The sequence below is a fragment of the Nerophis ophidion genome, linkage group LG24 (genome assembly GCF_033978795.1).
Source record: "Nerophis ophidion isolate RoL-2023_Sa linkage group LG24, RoL_Noph_v1.0, whole genome shotgun sequence".
NCBI lineage: Eukaryota > Metazoa > Chordata > Actinopteri > Syngnathiformes > Syngnathidae > Nerophis > Nerophis ophidion.
In genome coordinates this window covers 7145585-7165584 of record NC_084634.1, presented here as the reverse complement: position 1 = coordinate 7165584, position 20000 = coordinate 7145585, and the positions used below count along the sequence as shown (strand labels likewise).

Here is a 20000-nt window from a genome sequence, read left to right as displayed (position 1 = left end):
CATTTCTCCACGGAATGGGCCTCTCCTTGTTAAAAGCTAAAGTCAGATCGCTATTACCTGTTTTTTAATGTCACAGTCATTTTCTGTGCCACCTTTTTGCTTTAAAAGCGACAAAGCAACATCTTTTTTTTTTATAATTCATTTGATTCTTAGTTTATTAAAGTTAAAGTACCAATGATTGTCACATACACACTAGGTGTGGGAAAATTATTCTCTGCGTTTGACCCATCACCCTTGATCACCCCCATGGGAGGTGAGGGGAGCAGTGAGCAGCAGCCCCGGGAATCATTTTTGGTGATTTAACCCCCAATTCCAACCCTTGATGCTGAGTGCCAAGCAGGGAGGTAATGGCTCCCATTTTTATAGTCTTTGGTATGACTCGGCCGGGGTTTGAACTCACGACCTACCGATCTAAGGGCAGACACTCTAACCACGAGGCCACTGAGCAGGTAAAAAAATCCCCAAAAAAACCCATTTATTATTATTATTATTGTTCTGTTTCAAAAGGTTTGGGGTCCTCCACAGTCCACAGTTTTAATCCGGTTTGACATTTAAAAAAAAATATCCCAGATTACCCAGAATTCACGGTTTTCTGAGAAGTTTTACCGCTAAAAATGAATGGGGCATTTTTTGAACTTGCTCAATTCCCACAGCCGATTGGAACCGTTCCATCGTCCACACATTCCACTCACTTTGGACAATCTAACTACCATTTTCCAATTTAAAAAAAAAAAATTCCAGGAATTCCCGGTTTTCCAAAGCCCTAATTTCCCAGTACATATTTTTCAACCGCTTTGGACCATTCCACCTTCAAAACGTTCAATCAATCAATCAATGTTTATTTATATAGCCCCAAATCACAAATGTCTCAAAGGACTGCACAAATCATTACGACTACAACATCCTCGGAAGAACCCACAAAAGGGCAAGGAAAACTCACACCCAGTGGGCAGGGAGAATTCACATCCAGTGGGACGCCAGTGACAATGCTGACTATGAGAAACCTTGGAGAGGACCTCAGATGTGGGCAACCCCCCTCCTCAAGGGGACCGAAAGCAATGGATGTCGAGCGGGTCTAACATGATACTGTGAAAGTTCAATCCATAGTGGCTCCAACACAGCCGCGAGAGTTCAGTTCAAGCGGATCCAAGACAGCAGCGAGAGTCCCGTCCACAGGAAACCATCTCAAGCAGATCAGCAGCGTAGAGATGTCCCCAACCGATACAGGCGAGCGGTCCATCCTGGGTCCCGACGAGCGGTCCATCCTGGGTCTCGACTCTGGACAGCCAGTACTTCATCCATGGTCATCGGACCGGACCCCCTCCACAAGGGAGGGGGGGACATAGGAGAAAGAAAAGAAGCGGCAGATCAACTGGTCTAAAAACGAGGTCTATTTAAAGGCTAGAGTATACAGATGAGTTTTAAGGTGAGACTTAAATGCTTCTACTGAGGTAGCATCTCGAACTGTTACCGGGAGGGCATTCCAGAGTACTGGAGCCTGAACGGAAAACGCTCTATAGCCCGCAGACTTTTTTTGGGCTCTAGGAATCACTAATAAGACGTTCCTCTAAGTTGGGAAAACAAAAGTTACCTTTTTTTTCCCGCACAACTTTCCCGTTTCCCCCAACATCAGGGATTCCAAAATACCCATTTAAATTCAAACTGGTACAACCTTTTTCAACCGTTTCGAAAAAATTCCAACACCAACTCAGTCATATCATCTACGACAGTGGTTCTCAAATGGGGGTACACGTAATCTTGGGGGTACTTGAAGGTATGCCAAGGGGTACGTGAGATTTTTCAAAAATAGCAACAATTCAAAAACCCCTTGATAACTATATTTATTGAATAATACTTCAACAAAATAAAGTACATCACTGAAAAAAGGTTGAGAACCACTGATCTACGACAATTGTGCTGTTGTTTATATTTACAATAAGTTACCAGTTTTCCTGAAAATTTCTCGCAATTTTCCCTTTCAAATAAATGGACATATTCATAGTTCTACAATGCCCTAAAGTTTTGCAGCACTTTTACCCGATTTTGACATTTCAACCATTTCACATTACTTTTCCAATCTAATGTTCACGTTTCCCCAAGATTCCCGGAATTTGCTGGAATTTTCTCCCCATTGACAAGGAATGAGCGTTAAACAATCGACTGCATTTCCAACATTTCTCATTCGATTTAAATGTGTTCCAACACCAACACACTCCACTCACCCTGGACATTCGAGCCAGCATGTTGGCCGGTTCCAGAAAAATATCCCAGATTACCCAGAATTCCCGGTTTTCTGGGAGATTTTCCCATTAAAAACAAACGGGGCACTTTTCGAACTTGCACAATTCCCACATTTCTCAACCGATTCAAACCGTTCCACCATCCACACACTCCACTCACCTTGGGCAATCAGACTACCATTTTCCAAAAGAAAATTTTTTTTCAGGAATTCCCGGTTTTTCAAAGCTTTATTTTCCCAGAAAGTTTTCGCAGGACACATTTTTCAACCGCTTTGGACCATTCCACCTTCAAAATGTTCCTCTTACTTGAAAAAACAAAAGCTACCCTTTTTTTCCGTAAAGCGTTCCTGTTTTCCCCAAATTCCAGGAATTCCAGACTACCCATTTAAATTCTAAATTGTTACTAGGTCACCCTTTTTCAAACGTTTCGAAAAATTCCGACACCAACCCATTCATATCAGCAAGGAAAATTGTGGTATTGTTTATGTTTACAAAAAGTTACCAGTTTTGCTGAAAATTTCCCCTTCAAATTAATAGATACAATGCTCTAAATTCTCAAAGTTTTGCAGCATTTTTACCCGATTTCGACATTCCAACCATACACACACACTACTCTTCCAAGATAACGAACCAAAACATGTTCACCCTTCCCCAAGACTCCTGGAATTTGCTGGAACTGCATTTCCCACACTTTTTATTCGATTTAAATTTGGTCCAACACCAACACACTCCACTCACCCTGGACATTCAAGCCAGCAATTTTGCCGGTTTCCGAAAAAGTGCCTGACTACCCGGAAAAACATCCCAGATTACCCAGAATTCCCGGTTTTCTGATACATTTTCCCGTTAAAAATGAATGAGGCATTTTTTGAAATTGCAAAATTCCCACAACCGATTCAAACCGTTCCACCATCCACATACTGCACTCACTTTGGGCAATCAAACTACTATTTTCAAATTTTTAAAAAATTCCAGGAATTCCGGTTTTCCAAAGCCCTATTTTTCACCTTTTCCCGGAAAGTTTTCACAGTCCGCATTTTTCAACCGCTTTGGACCATTCCACCTTCAAAATGTTCCTCTTAGTTGGAAAAACGAAAGTTAACTTTTTTTTCCGTAAAACATTCCCTGTTTTCCCCAAATTCCAGAATACCCACTTAAATTCAAATCGTTACTAGGTCAACCTTTTTCAAACGTTTCGAAAAAATTCTGACACCAACCCATATCATCTAGGACAATTGTGGTATTGTTTATGTTTACAAAAAGTTACCAGTTTTCCTGAAAATTTCTAGGAATTTCCCATTCAAATGAATGGACATACTTATAGTTCTACAATGCCCTAAATTCTCAAAGTTTTGCAGCATTTTTACCCGATTTCGACATTCCAACCATACACACACACACACTACTCTTCCAAGATAACGAACCCAAACATGTTCACCCTTCCCCAAGACTCCTGGAAATTGCTGGAACTGCATTTCCCACACTTTTTATTCGATTTAAATTTGGTCCAACACCAACACACTCCACTTACCCTGGACATTCAAGCCGGCAGTTTTGCCTGTTTCCGAAAAAGTGCTTGACTACCCGGAAAAACATCCCAGATTACCCAGAATTCCCGGTTTTCTAAGACATTTTCCCGTTAAAAATGAATAAGGCATTTTTTGAACTTGCAAAATTCCCACAACTGATTCGAACCATTCCACCTTCCACACACTCCACTCACCTTGGGCAATCAAACTACCGTTTTCCAATTTAAAAAAAATTCCAGGAATTCCGGTTTTCCAAAACCCTATTTTTCTCCTTTTCCCGGAAAGTTTTCACAGTCCGCATTTTTCAACCGCTTCAAAACATTCCTCTTACTTGGGAAAACAAAAGTTACCAAATGTTTTCGTAAATCTTTCCCGTTTTCCCCAAATTCCAGGAATTCCAAATGACCTGTTTATATTCCAACTGTTACTACGTCAACATTTTTCAACCGTTTGGAAAAATTCCAACACCAACCTATTAATATAATCTAGGCTCCTTAGAGGCTTCCTGGAGCTTTTTCAAAAATGAATGAAAAATGGAAAAAGATGAGGGGAAAAACACGCGCCATTGTGTCCTAATTTCAGAAGTCCTTGAACACACTGTAGCTTTAATGTAGAACATGGGTGTCAAAATCTGGCCCGCGTGCCAAATTTGGCCCTTGAGGCCATATCAAATTAACATTAGAGCTGGTAACACCACATTCACCGCTAATACTCATACTTGCCAACCCTCCCGATTTTCCCAGGAGACTCCCGAAGTTTAGTGCCCTTCCCAAAAATCTCCCTGGGCAACCATCCCCCCGATTTCCACCCGGACAACAATATTGGGAGTGTGCCTTAAAGGCAGTGCCTTTAGCGTCCTCTTTTCCTTCATATAAACAGCGTGCTGGCCAAGTCACATAATATATGCGGCTTTCACAAACACATACTTGGTCAACAGCCATACAGGTCACACTGAAGGTGGCCGTATGAAAAACTTTAACATTGTTACAAATATGCGACACACTGTGAACCCACACCAAACAAGAATGACAAACCACATTTCGGGAGAACACCCGCATTGTAACACAACAAAACAAATACCCAGAACCCCTTGCAGCACTAACTCTTCCGGAACGCTACAATAGACACCCCCCGCTACTACCAAACCCCGCCCACCTCATTTTTATTTTTTAATTTATTAGCCTGTGGAAAAAGTTAATGTTGATATTAACCTCAGAAGGCTGCAAATAGAAAAGAGGCATTAATCATTTTTATTAAATTTTATTTAATATACCACTGATGTGTTTTGAAAGTTGATTTTGCACTATTACGTTATATAAACTGTGCCTGTTCCATGGGAGGAAGCCCAAATACCCGGAGGGAACCCACGCAGTCACGGGGAGAACATGCAAACTCCACACAGAAGCTCGGGATTGAACCCAGGATTACTCAGGACCTTCGTATTGTGAGGCAAATGCACTAACCCCTGTCCACCGTGCTACCCTAAATAAGCCTTGCTTGTTCAATATTCATTGCAAAACTTGTTTGGGTCCCTATTAAAAGGTTAATTTGTTCAACTTTGACCCGCGGCTTTGTTGAGTTTTAAATTTTGTTTTAAATTTTGTATTTGAGTTTGACACCCCAGATGTAGAACTTTCCTGGATGCTGCCACAGAAAGGCGTGCTTTAAACCACTCCCTCTTTGTGTCATTTTGTCCATCAAACGCTTTATGCTGTGCGTGAAGCCACAAAGGTGATCCCTGTTGATGTTATTGGACTTGTGTGGAGTGTTAGACATATTTGGTCACTGCATGACCGCAAGCTAATCGATGCTAATATGCTATTTATGTACATAATGCATCAACATGCCTTGTAGCTTACGTAAATTTGAGCTCATTTTAGTTTCTGTTTTGTCCAACTTGAACACACACATCTATATCATTTTAAGGAGTTATCCCACTCTCTGACAAGCCTCCGTTTTAGTAATGTTTTAAATGCTGTAAAAATTTGTAGAGTAAATATTACATTTCAACATTTCTGTCTACAAAAATTTGCATCAGCCTGCCACACATACTCATTTTGATAGTAGGCTAATATAGCTAATATATACACTTACATCATGTGTTGCCTTTATTATAAAGCATATATAAGGCTTTATATTTTTTGCGGCTCCAGACAGATTTTTTGTCTTTTCTATTTTTGGTCCAACATGGCTCTTTCAACATTTTTGGGTTGCCGGCCCCTGATCTGGGACAATTGCGGTATTATGTATATTTACATTAAGTTCCCAGTTTTCCAAAACAATTCTAGGAATTTCCAACTCAAATGAATGGATATATTCATACTTCCACAATGCTCTAAATCAGGGGTCGGGAACCTTTTTGGCTGAGAGAGCCAAGAAGCCAAATACTTTAAAATGTATTTCTGTAAGAGCCATATAATATTTTTTGTAATAACATTGTTATTCTGAAGCTAACTGTGGAGGGGGGCGTGGCCTGCGGGCCTGCATCGAAGCGGGGTGTTGCCAGGATCAGCCTCGAAATCAGCGACAGGTGCGTAGATGGCCCATCTGGGCCTTGTTATCTAATCACCTGCCGCTCGGATATAAGCAGCAGCCAGGAGGAGAGACGGGGTTGGCGCTGGAGCCAGAGCACAAGCGAGGACGAAAGACGAAAAGACAATTGCTGGAAAGCAACTGAGAGACTTATTGAAAAATAAAACAATATTGTAACCCTGAAACAGGCTCTCATGTCGGTGCTTGGGGGTCTGAAGAACCCCCAGGAGGGCAATCCCCACACGAACCAATAGTAAATAAATAACTTCCTACCATTAACGCAACTTCTTAAACAGGTGCGGTAGAAAACGGATGGATGGATTAAAAATGCATGAGAATGTTTTATATTTTGAACATTATTTTTAACACTGTGATTACAAGTGGAATTATTCATTACTTATTGTGTTAAGCCAGTGGTTCTCAAACTTTTTTTGTCATCCCCCACTTTGGACAAGGGGGAGTTTTCAAGCCCCACCTGCCCCCGTCGCCCCAACAGAACGCTAATGCCAAGATTAACATTTTCAAATGTATTGAACATCAAGTAACATTCAAGTTGTATACATTCAAACTCAATAACATAAAAGAACATCAAGTTCAATATTAAATAAAATAACTGTGCAGCTGTGGTATAACTTGCATCAAGTTCAATAATAAATCATCTAACTTGCATCAAGTTCAATAATAAATTAATTATAACGCCACATTTTTGTGTTTTGATAAAATTTACCGCGCTCACAACATTTGTTAAAACCTCATTGAGTTCGGGGCTGAGCTGCCTTGACGCTAGTGCTTCCCGGTGAATGACACAATGTGTCCAATGCGCATTTGGCGCAACCCTCTTTATTAGAACCTGCAGCCCGTTTCTTGACCCTGCCATGGTCTGTGCGCCATCAGAGCAAAAACCCACACAGTTTTCCCATTTAAGGTCGTGTTCTTTGAGGAAACTGTCCATTATCTTGAACAGCTCATCAGCACTGGCTCTATTTTTTTTTTTGTATTTGCAAAACAGCAAATCCTCGCACAGTGACTCGCCATTCACAAAGCGGTCGTATCGCGTATGCGATGAACAGGCAGTCTTTATTGCCGTCAGTAGCTTCGTCCACTTGGAAAGCAAAACGACTTTCTTTTAATTTGTCTACGAGTTGTTCCTCAAGATCACTTGCAATGTCGCATATATGTCTCGCAACTGTGTCGTTTGACAGTGATTTACAGTTTGTATAGAAAATGGGGTTGTAAAAAAAAAATCCAAGAATATAATTTAAAAAATAAATAAATAAATTAAAGTTAAATTTACTCCCATTTCTCGCGCCCCACCTGTCATGTCTCTATTCCCCACCAGTGGGGCCCGCCCCACACTTTGAGAAAGGCGGTGGTAAGCAATGTCAGCTCAGATTTATCGGAGAGCCAGACGCAGTTATCAAAAGAGCCACATCTGGCTCTCGAGCCATAGGTTCCCTACCCCTGCCCTAAATTCCTAATTTTGACATTTCAACCACACACACACAAACGCGCACACACACACACACACACTTCTAATATATGTCCCCCCCTCCCTTGTGGAGGGGGTCCGGTCCGATGACCATGGATGAAGTACTGGCTGTCCAGAGTCGAGACAGACCGCTCGTCGGGACCCAGGATGGACCGCTCGCTTGTATCGGTTGGGGACATCTCTACGCTGCTGATCCGCTTGAGATGGTTTCCTGTGGACGGGACTCTCGCTGCTGTCTTGGATCCGCTTGAACTGAACTCTCGCGGCTGTGTTGGAGCCACTATGGATTGAACTTTCACAGTATCATGTTAGACCCGCTCGACATCCATTGCTTTCGGTCCCCTAGAGAGGGGGGGGGTTGCCCACATCTGAGGTCCTCTCCAAGGTTTCTCATAGTCAGCATTGTCACTGGCGTCCCACTGGATGTGAATTCTCCCTGCCCACTGGGTGTGAGTTTTCCTTGTCCTTTTGTGGGTTCTTCCGAGAATGTTGTAGTCGTAATGATTTGTGCAGTCCTTTGAGACATTTGTGATTTGGGGCTATATAAATAAACATTGATTGATAATATAGCGACCTCCCTTCCCCGAGAATCCTGGAATTTTGTCTGAATGATCATGAAACAATCGACTGCATTTCCCACATTTCTCATCCAATTTGAATTTATTCCGACATCCACATCCTGCATGTTTACCGGTTCCGAAAAGTGTCTGACTACGCGGAATTACCAGAATTGTGTGTTGTTAGCTAACGTTAGCTATCTCTGACTGCATTAGCGCTGGACAATTATTTTTGTTGATATCGTCTTCTCGATTATTCAATAATTGGAAAACAACTTTTTATTATATCCACAAAACTCAACATTAAATACGATTTTAAAGAACAAAAGATATAAATGAGAAACAAATAAACCACCGAAAAAAAATATTAAAAACAAAAAACTTAGTTTTTTGTTAAAATATATATATATATATATATTTTTTTTTTTTTACATTTTAGACTTTATCACAAGACTATTTTGTATCATTAAAAATGTATAATAAAATGTTAATTAAATGTAATTACCTGCAAATGTATTGGTGCAAAGCACCTTTGGACAATTTTGAGCAGTATTTTAATTCAAGCGTAAAAATTTTTGTACGTGTATCATTCAGTGTTTCGAGTACATTTTAAAAGGTACTTTTTTGAAACTTTTATATTGTTAGGACGGTCAGACCAGATGTGGCGCATCACACTTTTATTGTGAAGGGGGGTAAAGCAGGGGTAAGGAACCTATGGCTCTAGAGCCAGATGTGGCTCTTTTGATGACTGCATGTGGCTCTCAGATAAATTTTAGCTGACATTGCTTAACACGATAATTATGAATAATTTCGCTGGTAATCATAGTGCTAAAAGTAACGTGCAAAATATAAAACATTCTCATGCATGGATTTAATCCATCCATCCGTTTTGTACCGCACCTGTTCAAGAAGTCGCATTAATGTTAAGAAGTATTGCTGCAGGGTCGTTCCCCCAGGAAGGCAGACGGACTACTCGGGACATGGCATTTAGGTAAAAACATGATTTAATTTAAACTAAAAAAATATACAAACAACAATAGCTCACAGTGGAGGCACAACATGGGCTAAGGAACAAAGCTAACGCATAAACAGACTATGAACATAAATCAAACAAAACTTACTTGGCATGGCATGCAGCACGAAACTATGGCAAGGCATGAAACAAGTCAGCACAGGGCGACTGACTGGCAAAGACGAGCTTAAATACTGCCTCTGATTAGTGCTCGGGAAGCAGGTGAGCAGGCATTTTGTCCACCAGAGACAGGTGGACAAAATGAGTAACCAAGGAAACCAGACAAGGGAGTGGAAAAAAACAGGAACTTAAAGAGTCCAAAGGACAAACAGCACATGGCCTAACAAAAACATGATCAACAGACATGACATCTTATTTATCATTGGTTAGCTTCAGAATAACAATGTTATTAAAAAGAATAAAATACTTCTTATACTCTAAAAATGTTGGTCTTACTTAAAAATGCACACATTTAGTTGTATTCAGTGTTAAAAAATATGATATGGCTCTCGCGGAAATATATTTTGAAATATTTGGCTTTCATGGCTCTCTCAGCCAAAAAGGTTCCCGACCCCTGGGGTAAAGTGTGCTGCTGTTCTGAGCTTGACGAGAAACGAGTCGACTTGAGACTCTTAAAAAATTAACCCCCCCCCACCAAAAAAGGACTGCAACTGCTGTACAGTTTGTGTATTGATCTTACGTCTATGATGTCGTTCACAACAACACAAGCAGTTGAATGGCAGCCTAGACATGTTTAGTTCAGGCGGGGTGTGTCGGGGATAAATGGGCGGTACAGGACACATTACCTTCAAAATAATATCAATCAATCAATCAATCAATGTTTATTTATATAGCCCCAAATCACAAATGTCTCAAAGGACTGCACAAATCATTACGACTACGACATCCTCGGAAGAACCCACAAAAGGGCAAGGAAAACTCACACCCAGTGGGCAGGGAGAATTCACATCCAGTGGGACGCCAGTGACAATGCTGACTATGAGAAACCTTGGAGAGGACCTCAGATGTGGGCAACCCCCCTCCTCTAGGGAGACCGAAAGCAATGGATGTCGAGCGGGTCTAACATGATACTGTGAAAGTTCAATCCATAGTGGCTCCAACACAGCCGCGAGAGTTCAGTTCAAAGCGGATCCAAGACAGCAGCGAGAGTCCCGTCCACAGGAAACCATCTCAAGCGGATCAGCAGCGTAGAGACGTCCCCAACCGATACAGGCGAGCGGTCCATCCTGGGTCCTGACTCTGGACAGCCAGTACTTATATAATTTCACTTAGGTTTATGTCATGGCTGCTCTGGTGAGGATGCTTCGATGAACGAGACCCTGCAGACGCCTGAAGATAGCCTGACATCACGGACACCACTGATGGCAGCGTTAGCATTGGGGCTAACAAAGTGATATCTGCTCTGCCTCAGCCTACAAGGCTACATTGAATTGAATTGAATTATATTTATATAGCGCTTTTCTCAAGTGACTCAAAGCGCTTTACATAGTGACACCCTATATCTAAGTTACATTTAAACCAGTGTGGGTGGCACTGGGAGTAGGTGGGTAAAGTGTCTTGCCCAAAGACACAACGGCAGTAACTAGGATGGCACAAGCGGGAATCGAACCTGCAACCCTCAAGTTGCTGACACGGCCACTCTACCAACCGAGCTATGCCGCCCGATACATGATACGTTCACTGCCAAGAGGCGGGGTGGTGAGGAGGCATATGAAAAACAGGAAGAGACAGCTGCCTTGGAACACCTCTTCCTGTTGGGACATCCTCCGTCCGACACCGTCGAGCATCAAAAGCGTCCTCTGACAAATTCGACCTCTCGATTTGGACAACAATCAAGATGTGCAGAGAACCGTGTGGACATCTGTTTCCCCATACCTTTGCTTTTTTGTGGACGGCCCCCGCCAACTAATACATATGGCAAATTTTTCATGTTTATGCACATTTATGCAGAGACTCTTATTTTGAAACCCTTTACTTGGGGTCACTTCCACTTCTGCTCATGTTACGATATCTATCGATGCTGAACTCTTTGATATTTCCACCGTGTTTAGAGATATGGTTGAAGCTCCCGGTAACAGTTCGAGATGCTACCTCAGTAGAAGCATTTAAGTCAATCAATCAATCAATGTTTATTTATATAGCCCCAAATCACAAATGTCTCAAAGGACTGCACAAATCATTACGACTACAACATCCTCGGAAGAACCCACAAAAGTCTCACCTTAAAACTCATCTGTATACTCTAGCCTTTAAATAGACCTCCTTTTTAGACCAGTTGATCTGCCGCTTCTTTTCTTTCTCCTATGTCCCTCCCTCCCTTGTGGAGGGGGTCCGGTCCGATGACCATGGATGAAGTACTGGCTGTCCAGAGTCGAGACCCAGGATGGACCGCTCGCCTGTATCGGTTGGGGACGTCTCTACGCTGCTGATCCGCTTGAGATGGTTTCCTGTGGACGGGACTCTCGCTGCTGTCTTGGATCCGCTTGAACTGAACTCTCGCGGCTGAGTTGGAGCCACTATGGATTGAACTTTCACAGTATCATGTTAGACCCGCTCGACATCCATTGCTTTCGGTCCCCTAGAGAGGGGGGGTTGCCCACATCTGAGGTCCTCTCCAAGGTTTCTCATAGTCAGCATTGTCACTGGCGTCCCACTGGATGTGAATTCTCTCTGCCCACTGGGTGTGAGTTTTCCTTGCCCTTTTGTGGGTTCTTCCGAGGATGTTGTAGTCGTAATGATTTGTGCTGTCCTTTGAGACATTTGTGATTTGGGGCTATATAAATAAACACTGATTGATTGATTGAAGCTTCAATGGCGTCTCCCAAGTGTGTGTAAAGGTTTTATTTCAGGATCTTGGCGATTCCAATACCGATCATTAGATAATATCGGACATCTCTATCGGCTCAGCCTTACGAAAACATCACCGTGGAGTTATTGAGTCTGTTCAGCTGATTGGAGAGCTAGCTTGCGCAGCTAGTGGGTCCATGGCAGTGACTTCTGTTTTGTTTGATCACCCGTTTTACTGCCGTCTTACAGACACCGTTTGGAAATAAACAATTGAGGCAAGTAAATAAATCTGGTAACAAATGAAGGAAGAATTAATTCCCAAGAAAAACGGCAGGGGGTCTATCGTCTGGCGGTGGTTTGGCTTCAAGCGGGATTATGTCGAACAGACAAACGTAATAGGTCAAGTGTGGGGCAAAAGCGTTGCTACAAAAAGTAGCATCACTGCTATGAAGAGTGTTTGAAACTCCGCATGTCAACATCTCCGTTCGGTGGCACAACAACAAAAGAACAAAACATCAACAACTTATGAAAAAAATTGTCAACAACACAAGGAGATAACGTCCGCAGTAACCTACCACATAGCGAAGGATATACACTATTTGATTTCCCATTATACAGCTCATTTTTATAGAAATATCTTGTGTGACATCATGCACAAAAGTGCACTTTATTTGTTTTAAACTATAGTAGTGGCGTTCTGTACAAAAAGTGCCCTTTAATTCAGTGTTGTTTTGATATTACATCTTAGTGACATCATTCACAAAAGTGCACTCATAGCTTGTTTTAAAATGTCTCTGATAATCTTGCGCTTTCTGTTTTGATTGGAGAGCTAGCTTGCGCAGCTAATGGGTCCATGGCGGTGACTTCTGTTTTGTTTGATCCCCCATTTTACTGCCGTGTTACAGACACCGTTTGGAAACAATTGAGGCATGTAAATAAATATTTACAAGATCTTTTCCTGGTAAATAACTTACTTCGCAACGTTAATATCTGCGGCTTATAGCCCGAAGCGGCTTATATATATGAAAAAATATATTATTTTCCTAAAATTTAGTGGGCGCGGCTTACATCCCGATGCGCTCTGTTGTCCGGGAAATACGTTGTATTACCAGGAGCGTTCCTAACAGGAGACTAGAGATGTCCGATAATATCGGACTGACGATATTATCGGCCGATAAATGCTTTAAAATGTAATATCGGAAATTATCAATATCTGTTTCAAAAAGTAAAATGTATGACTTTTTAAAACGTCGCTATACGGAGTGGTACACGGACGTAGGGAGAAGTATGGAGCAGTCGGACTCGGAGGTGCTGATTCTCATCCCAGTCGTTCCACACTCCAGTAAAATGCTACATGTGCAACAGAATAAAACACGCTTTGATTCAAACTTACTGGTGTGAAACTGGCGTGAACGCCTAAAAATGTACCAGGTGATGGCGTTAAAAGTCATGTTTGATCGTCTTATGGCTGCTATCCAGGCTATTCGCCGTCTCTTTATTAGCTCACTAACCTGACTTCGTTTCTGCGCCGGAAGTGAGACAAATCTCACAAAATAATTTTGGTTTTTCCATTGTGGCAGTTATTTATAGGGCTGTGAATCTTTGGGAATCGCACGATTCGATTAAATTCTTAGGGAGAACGATTCAATTCAAAAACTATTTTCGATTCAAAATAGAAAAGGCTTTCATTGTCATTGCACATTACTTTTTTAATAATGTTGGGTGCCGGTTCTATGATTAACTACATTCTTCCATAAATAGATCAACAGCTTTGATACAGGTCGATATTACTTAAAAATGGTTTTGTTTGGAAAAAAAAAAAAAAAAAAAATTCTACCAAAACATCGACAAAAGTCAGAATTTTATATGACAAATGTCCCCATGCTGTATTAAACAGTGATGATTTTACATAAAGAAGTAAAAATTATACGAGAAAATACTGCAATATTACAGAAACAGAAAGAATATGAGAAAGGTTACAATGTCACAAGACAAACATAGAAAGTAATAATTTTACGAGAAAATATCGCGATATTACAGAAACAGAAGGAATAGGAGAAAGGGTTACAATTTCAAAAGAAAAACTTCAAATTTTGGCAGTATTAGATAGATGGATAGATGGATAGATGGATAGATAGATAGATAGATAGATAGATAGATAGTACTTTATTGATTCCTTCAGGAGAGTTCCTTCAGGAAAATTAAAATTCCAGCAGCAGTGTACAGAGTTGAGATCAATTTAAAAATAATAATAATAATAAAAAATAATAAAAAATAATTAAAAAAAATAAAAAGTAAATAATGGGGGTTTAAAAGGAAACAAAATAGAGAAATATTACAAAAAGAATAAAAACAATGGGAATAACAATATAACAGTAAAATAAGAATATAACAAGACAAAGTATTATAATAAAAGTCCTAATTTTCTTCAACGAAAGTCCAAATTTTACAAGAAAAACTGAACATGTGTGCAAAGTTGAAATAAAAGTAATAATTTGACTCAACAAAAGCCACAATTTATAAGAAAACTTTAAAATGTTGGCGATATTACATTAATAATCAGAATTTTACTTAGCGAAATTATGACAAAATTCATAATTTTGCTCAAAAAACTTCACTGGAGATAGGTTGATTGGCAACACTAAATTGGCCCCAAGTGTGTGAATACTGTCTGTCTGTGTTGGCCCTGCAATGAGGTGGCGACTTGTCCTGGGTGTACAACACCTTCTGCCTGTGTGCAGCTGGGATAGGCTCCAGCACCCCTGCAACTCTACAACGGGACAAGCGGTAGAAAAATGGATGGATGGATGGGTGCCAGTTCTATGATTAACTACATTCTTCCATAAATAGTTTAACAGCTTTGATACATGTCTATATTACTTAAAAGAAAACTGGTTTTGTTTGATAAAATTCTACCCTAGGGCTGGGCGATAAATCGAAATACTCCATATATAGCGGGTTTGTGCGATATAGAAAATGACTATCGTGATATTCGAGTCTACCTTCTCACACAGTTGCAGGGATTACACTACAGGCTCTTCCCACTCTTTGTTGTCTCTCCTTCTCACAGAGACATAAAACAAGCGCACCTTCTTACAAACGTCACATACGTATACGCCCCCGCGGAGCAGAGAGGTACAGCATGGGTAACATTAGCTTTGGTGCGAGTGGTAATCGAGAGAAAGAAGTGAAGTGAAAGAAGGTGCAAATCTGGTAACAAAGGAAGGAAGAATTAATTCCCAAGAAAAACAGCTGTGGGTCCGCTGGGAAGACGATGTCTACCGGCTGACCTGGGAACGCCTCGGGATCCCCCGGGAAAAGCTAGACGAAGTGGCTGGTGAGAGGGAAGTCTGGGATTCCCTGCTTAGGCTGCTGCCCCCGCAACCCGACCTCGGATAAGCGGAAGAGGATGGATGGACTGTTATCCATCCATCCATTTTCTACCGCTTATTCCCTTTTGGGGTCGCAGGGGGCGCTGGCGCCTATCTCAGCTACAATCGGGCGGAAGGCGGGGTACACCCTGGACAAGTCGCCACCTCATCACAGGGCCAACACAGATAGACAGACAACATTCACACTCACATTCACACACTAGGGCCAATTTAGTGTTGCCAATCAACCTATCCCCAGGTGCATGTCTTTGGAGGTGGGAGGAAGCCGGAGTACCCGGAGGGAACCCACGCATTCACGGGGAGAACATGCAAACTCCACACAGAAAGATCCCGAGCCTGGATTTGAACCCAGGACTGCAGGACCTTCGTATTGTGAGGCAGACGCACTAACCCCTCTGCCACCGTTAAGCCATGGACTGTTATACATATTGTATATCGTGACATGGCCTAAAAATATAGAATTATTAATAAAAGGCCATATCGCACAGCCCTATTCGACCCAAACATTTACAAAAGTGGTTGAACAGGACAGATTTTGGATGTTTTTTTAATTGATTAAGAATCGTTACAAATAAGAATCGCGATCAATTCGAAAATCTATTTTTTTTTAAATTTACGTAAGCACATTCGCACAATGTTTTAAACCGGTTCAAGAAAAGAAGAACTTTAGGACAGAGTCCTGCATTCAGACTATGAAATAGATAGATAGATAGATAGATAGTACTTTATTTATTCCGTCAGGAGAGTTCCTTCAGGAAAATTACAATTTTCAGCACAATCCCATTCAAGATCAGACAAACATTACAGGGAGACAGAACAGGATCGCTGACGGGTCTGCCGGCTTCCAGCGCCCCTTACAAAAAAGATGACAGACAGGTAAACAAGGGGGGTGGGGAGAAAAAAATAGAAGATTAAAATAAAATTTAAAAAATCGGTCTTAGCCTAGGCCCTGGAGTGGGGGTGCAGACTGAGGCCAAGGGAAAAAAACAAACAAAAAAAACAAAACAAACAACAACAACTCATAGCCATAGTACACATCCCTCTTCCATGTGTGTAAGAGGGAAACATCAAACATCAAAGAGGACATTAAAGACATTAAAGCAGCAGATACAACCAGACACTTCTACATACAGCTATGAATAAAAAGTAAAAGAAACATATCCACTGTGGTGTAAATAAGCCGTTCAGACGCCAGCAAGAACCACAATGCATTGCGTTTCCACTAGGGATGCACCGATTAATCGGTAACCGAATATATTCGGCCGAATATGGCAAAAAAAGCCACATTTGGCCGAATAGTGGCGTGTGACGCAATGACGCAATTTTTTGACGCGGTGACGCAATCAACCAACGTGGAGTGACGCGGTGACGTTGTAACCAGGCGCCTTCGGAAAAATGTCAGCAGTGCGGAGATATTTTAAAGTGTCGGAAAGTGACAAAAGTATTGCAGTTTGCGACGAACGTTCGGCCAAACTGTCTCGAGGAGGTGCCTCGTGGCCGACGTCTTTGAGAGGACGAAAAAGTTTACGACTGACAGTGCCGAAGCAAACGGAATTACGAAGAAGGTAATGGAGTTTATGGCTTTGGATGATCAACCGTTTAGTGTTGTGGAGGACGTTGGCTTTCGGAGACTCATGGAGCACATTGAGCCCCGTTACACGATACCGAGCAGACGGTATTTCAATCAATCAATGTTTGCTTATATAGCCCTAAATCACTAGTGTCTCAAAGGGCTGCACAAACCACCACGACATCCTCGGTAGGCCCACATAAGGGCAAGGAAAACTCACACCCAGTGGGACGTCGGTGACAATGATGACTATGAGAACCTTGGAGAGGAGGAAAGCAATGGATGTCGAGCGGGTCTAACATGATACTGTGAAAGTGCAATCCACAATGGATCCAACACAGTCGCGAGAGTCCAGTCCAAAGAGGATCCAAGACACAGCAGCGAGAGTCCCGTTCACAGCGGAGCCAGCAGGAAACCATCCCAAGCGTAGGCGGACCAGCAGCGCAGAGATGTCCCCAGCCGATACACAGGCAAGCAGTACATGGCCACCGGATCGGACCGGACCCCCTCCACACGGGAGAGTGGGACATAGAAGAAAAAGAAAAGAAACGACAGATCAACTGGTCTAAAAAGGGAGTCTATTTAAAGGCTACAGTATACAAATGAGTTTTAAGGTGAGACTTAAATGCTTCTACTGAGGTGGCATCGCGAACTGTTACCGGGAGGGCATTCCAGAGTACTGGAGCCCGAACGGAAAACGCTCTATAGCCCGCAGACTTTTTTTGGGCTTTGGGAATCACTAATAAGCCGGAGTCCTTTGAACGCAGATTTCTTGCCGGGACATATGGTACAATACAATCGGCAAGATAAGATGGAGCTAGACCGTGTAGTATTTTATACGTAAGTAGTAAAACCTTAAAGTCACATCTTAAGTGCACAGGAAGCCAGTGCAGGTGAGCCAGTACAGGCGTAATGTGATCAAACTTTCTTGTTCTTGTCAAAAGTCTAGCAGCCGCATTTTGTACCAACTGTAATCTTTTAATGCTAGACATGGGGAGACCCGAAAATAATACGTTACATAATAATAATAATAATAATAATAATAATAATAATAATAATACATAATAAAATAATACGTATTTCTCTGATGTGTGCTCTTTACATTGTCTGTGTGTGCGGTTTACATTATTAGCCTGTTGTGTAGGCTACCTGTATAAGTGTATGAGGTTACAAGCACACACTTAATTGAGATTTACTCGAGCCTTCTGTTTACATTATTAGCCTAGCCTATCTACTGTGGCTAAGCAGACTTTTGCCAAAAGGACAATAATTCATTTGTTGTGGGTTTATCCACTTTAATGCACTTTATTTTTTTGGGGAATGCATGTTTTGTTTTAAGGCCTAATATAAATGAAAAACTTTGTGTCTTTTTGCAAAGCAAAGGCTACTGGAATATTAAAAAAAATGTCAATATTCAATAAAAATGTACTTTATTTAAAAAAACGTGTCTAAAAATGTATTGTAGGCCGTTTATGCAATATAAAAAAAATTGTGAAAAACTGCATTCGTTATTCGGTATTCGGGTAAATTTTATTCGGCTTCGGCTACAAATTTTCATTTCAGTGCATCCCCAGTTTCCACGTCCGCGAGCCCTGTAGCCTGAGTGATGAAGCATCAACGACATGTTTTGCAGAGAGCAGACAACTTCTGCTACTGCGTCAGACAGAAATGAATATTTGATGAGCTCGGATCGTCAATCTTTTCCCAGTAGATCCTAGAGACCCTCCAATTCAAAAAAGGGAACCGTCTGGAAGGAACCGGTCTGCGCTTACCTGTGCAGAGGTGCACCGGCCTGCCCAAGACCAACCATCGGGGACTCACTTTAAACGCCGCTGGCTAGTGGGAGGCTAATGGAGGAAACACCCCGACAACGAGACAATAGGACGTGAAGAGAAGACAGGAGGCGGCAGCAGCCATCGCCGCCGATGTGTCTTGCATAATGATGACATCACAGGCTGGCAGGCAGGGAGGGGGGCGAGGGAGGGATTAGGGAGGAGCAGGAGGAGGGACTGCGCACTGGAAGAGTGAAACCGAAAGAGAGGGCGGAGGGGGGGCTGCTCTGCAGGAAGTCAACAACACGCACCCAAACACACAACAGGGTCTTAGCGGGATAAACAATCTGGCCTGGGGGGGGTCCAAAAACCAATGTAGAGCAGAAATATCACACACACACACACACACACACACTCACACACACACACACGTTATCATTTGGAATGGGGACCAAGTTTTTGATCATGACTTGTGGGGCCCATCCTTTCTACAGGTTGTAGAAGCATTAAAAAAATGAGGTAAAATGGGGGCCAAAAATGGGGTAAAGAGTTAATATGGTTCATAGGGACCAAATTAAAATAATTTTGCAGAATTCACACAAATGTGTACGTGACTAATGAGGACTATTTTTTTTTTTTTTTTAAGTGATTTACTATACACCAGGAACTTTTTTGGCTGAGAGAGCCAAAAAGCCAAATATTTTAAAATATATTTCCGTAAGAGCCATATAATATTTTTTTAACACTGAACACGACTAAACGCGTGCATTTTTAAGTAAGACCAACATTTCTAGAGTATAATAGGTCTCTTATTCTTTGTAATAACATTGTTATTCTGAAGCTAACTGTGGAGGGGGCGTGGCCTGCGGGCCTGCAGCGAACTGGGGTGTGCCAGGACCGGCCTCGAAATGAGCGAGAGCTGCGTAGATGGCCCACCTGAGCCTTGTTGTTATCTAATCACCTGTCGCTCTGTTATAAGTAGCAGCCAGGCGGAGAGATGGGGCTGGGGCTGGAGCCAGAGCGAGAACGAAAGAGAAAAATACAATCGCTGGATAGCAACTGAGAGACTTATTGAAAAATAAAACAATAGTGTAACCCT

The 20000-nt window shown here is 41.8% G+C and overlaps 1 protein-coding gene across 6 annotated transcripts in view; it reads right to left on the bottom strand.

The window, feature by feature from the left end:
- Positions 1 to 20000, bottom strand: part of ppp2r5eb (protein phosphatase 2, regulatory subunit B', epsilon isoform b) — a 166459-nt gene that overhangs the window by 120936 nt on the left and 25523 nt on the right. The window contains exon 1 of one of the 6 annotated variants that reach the window (XM_061886348.1): positions 18902 to 19058. The exons of the other annotated variants lie outside the window; for them this stretch is intronic. Coding sequence (XP_061742332.1) covers positions 18902 to 18939 — 38 coding nt within the window. The 5' untranslated portion in view covers positions 18940 to 19058. Of the gene's footprint in view, positions 1 to 18901; positions 19059 to 20000 lie in introns of those variants that run through there. 6 annotated transcript variants of the gene reach the window in all.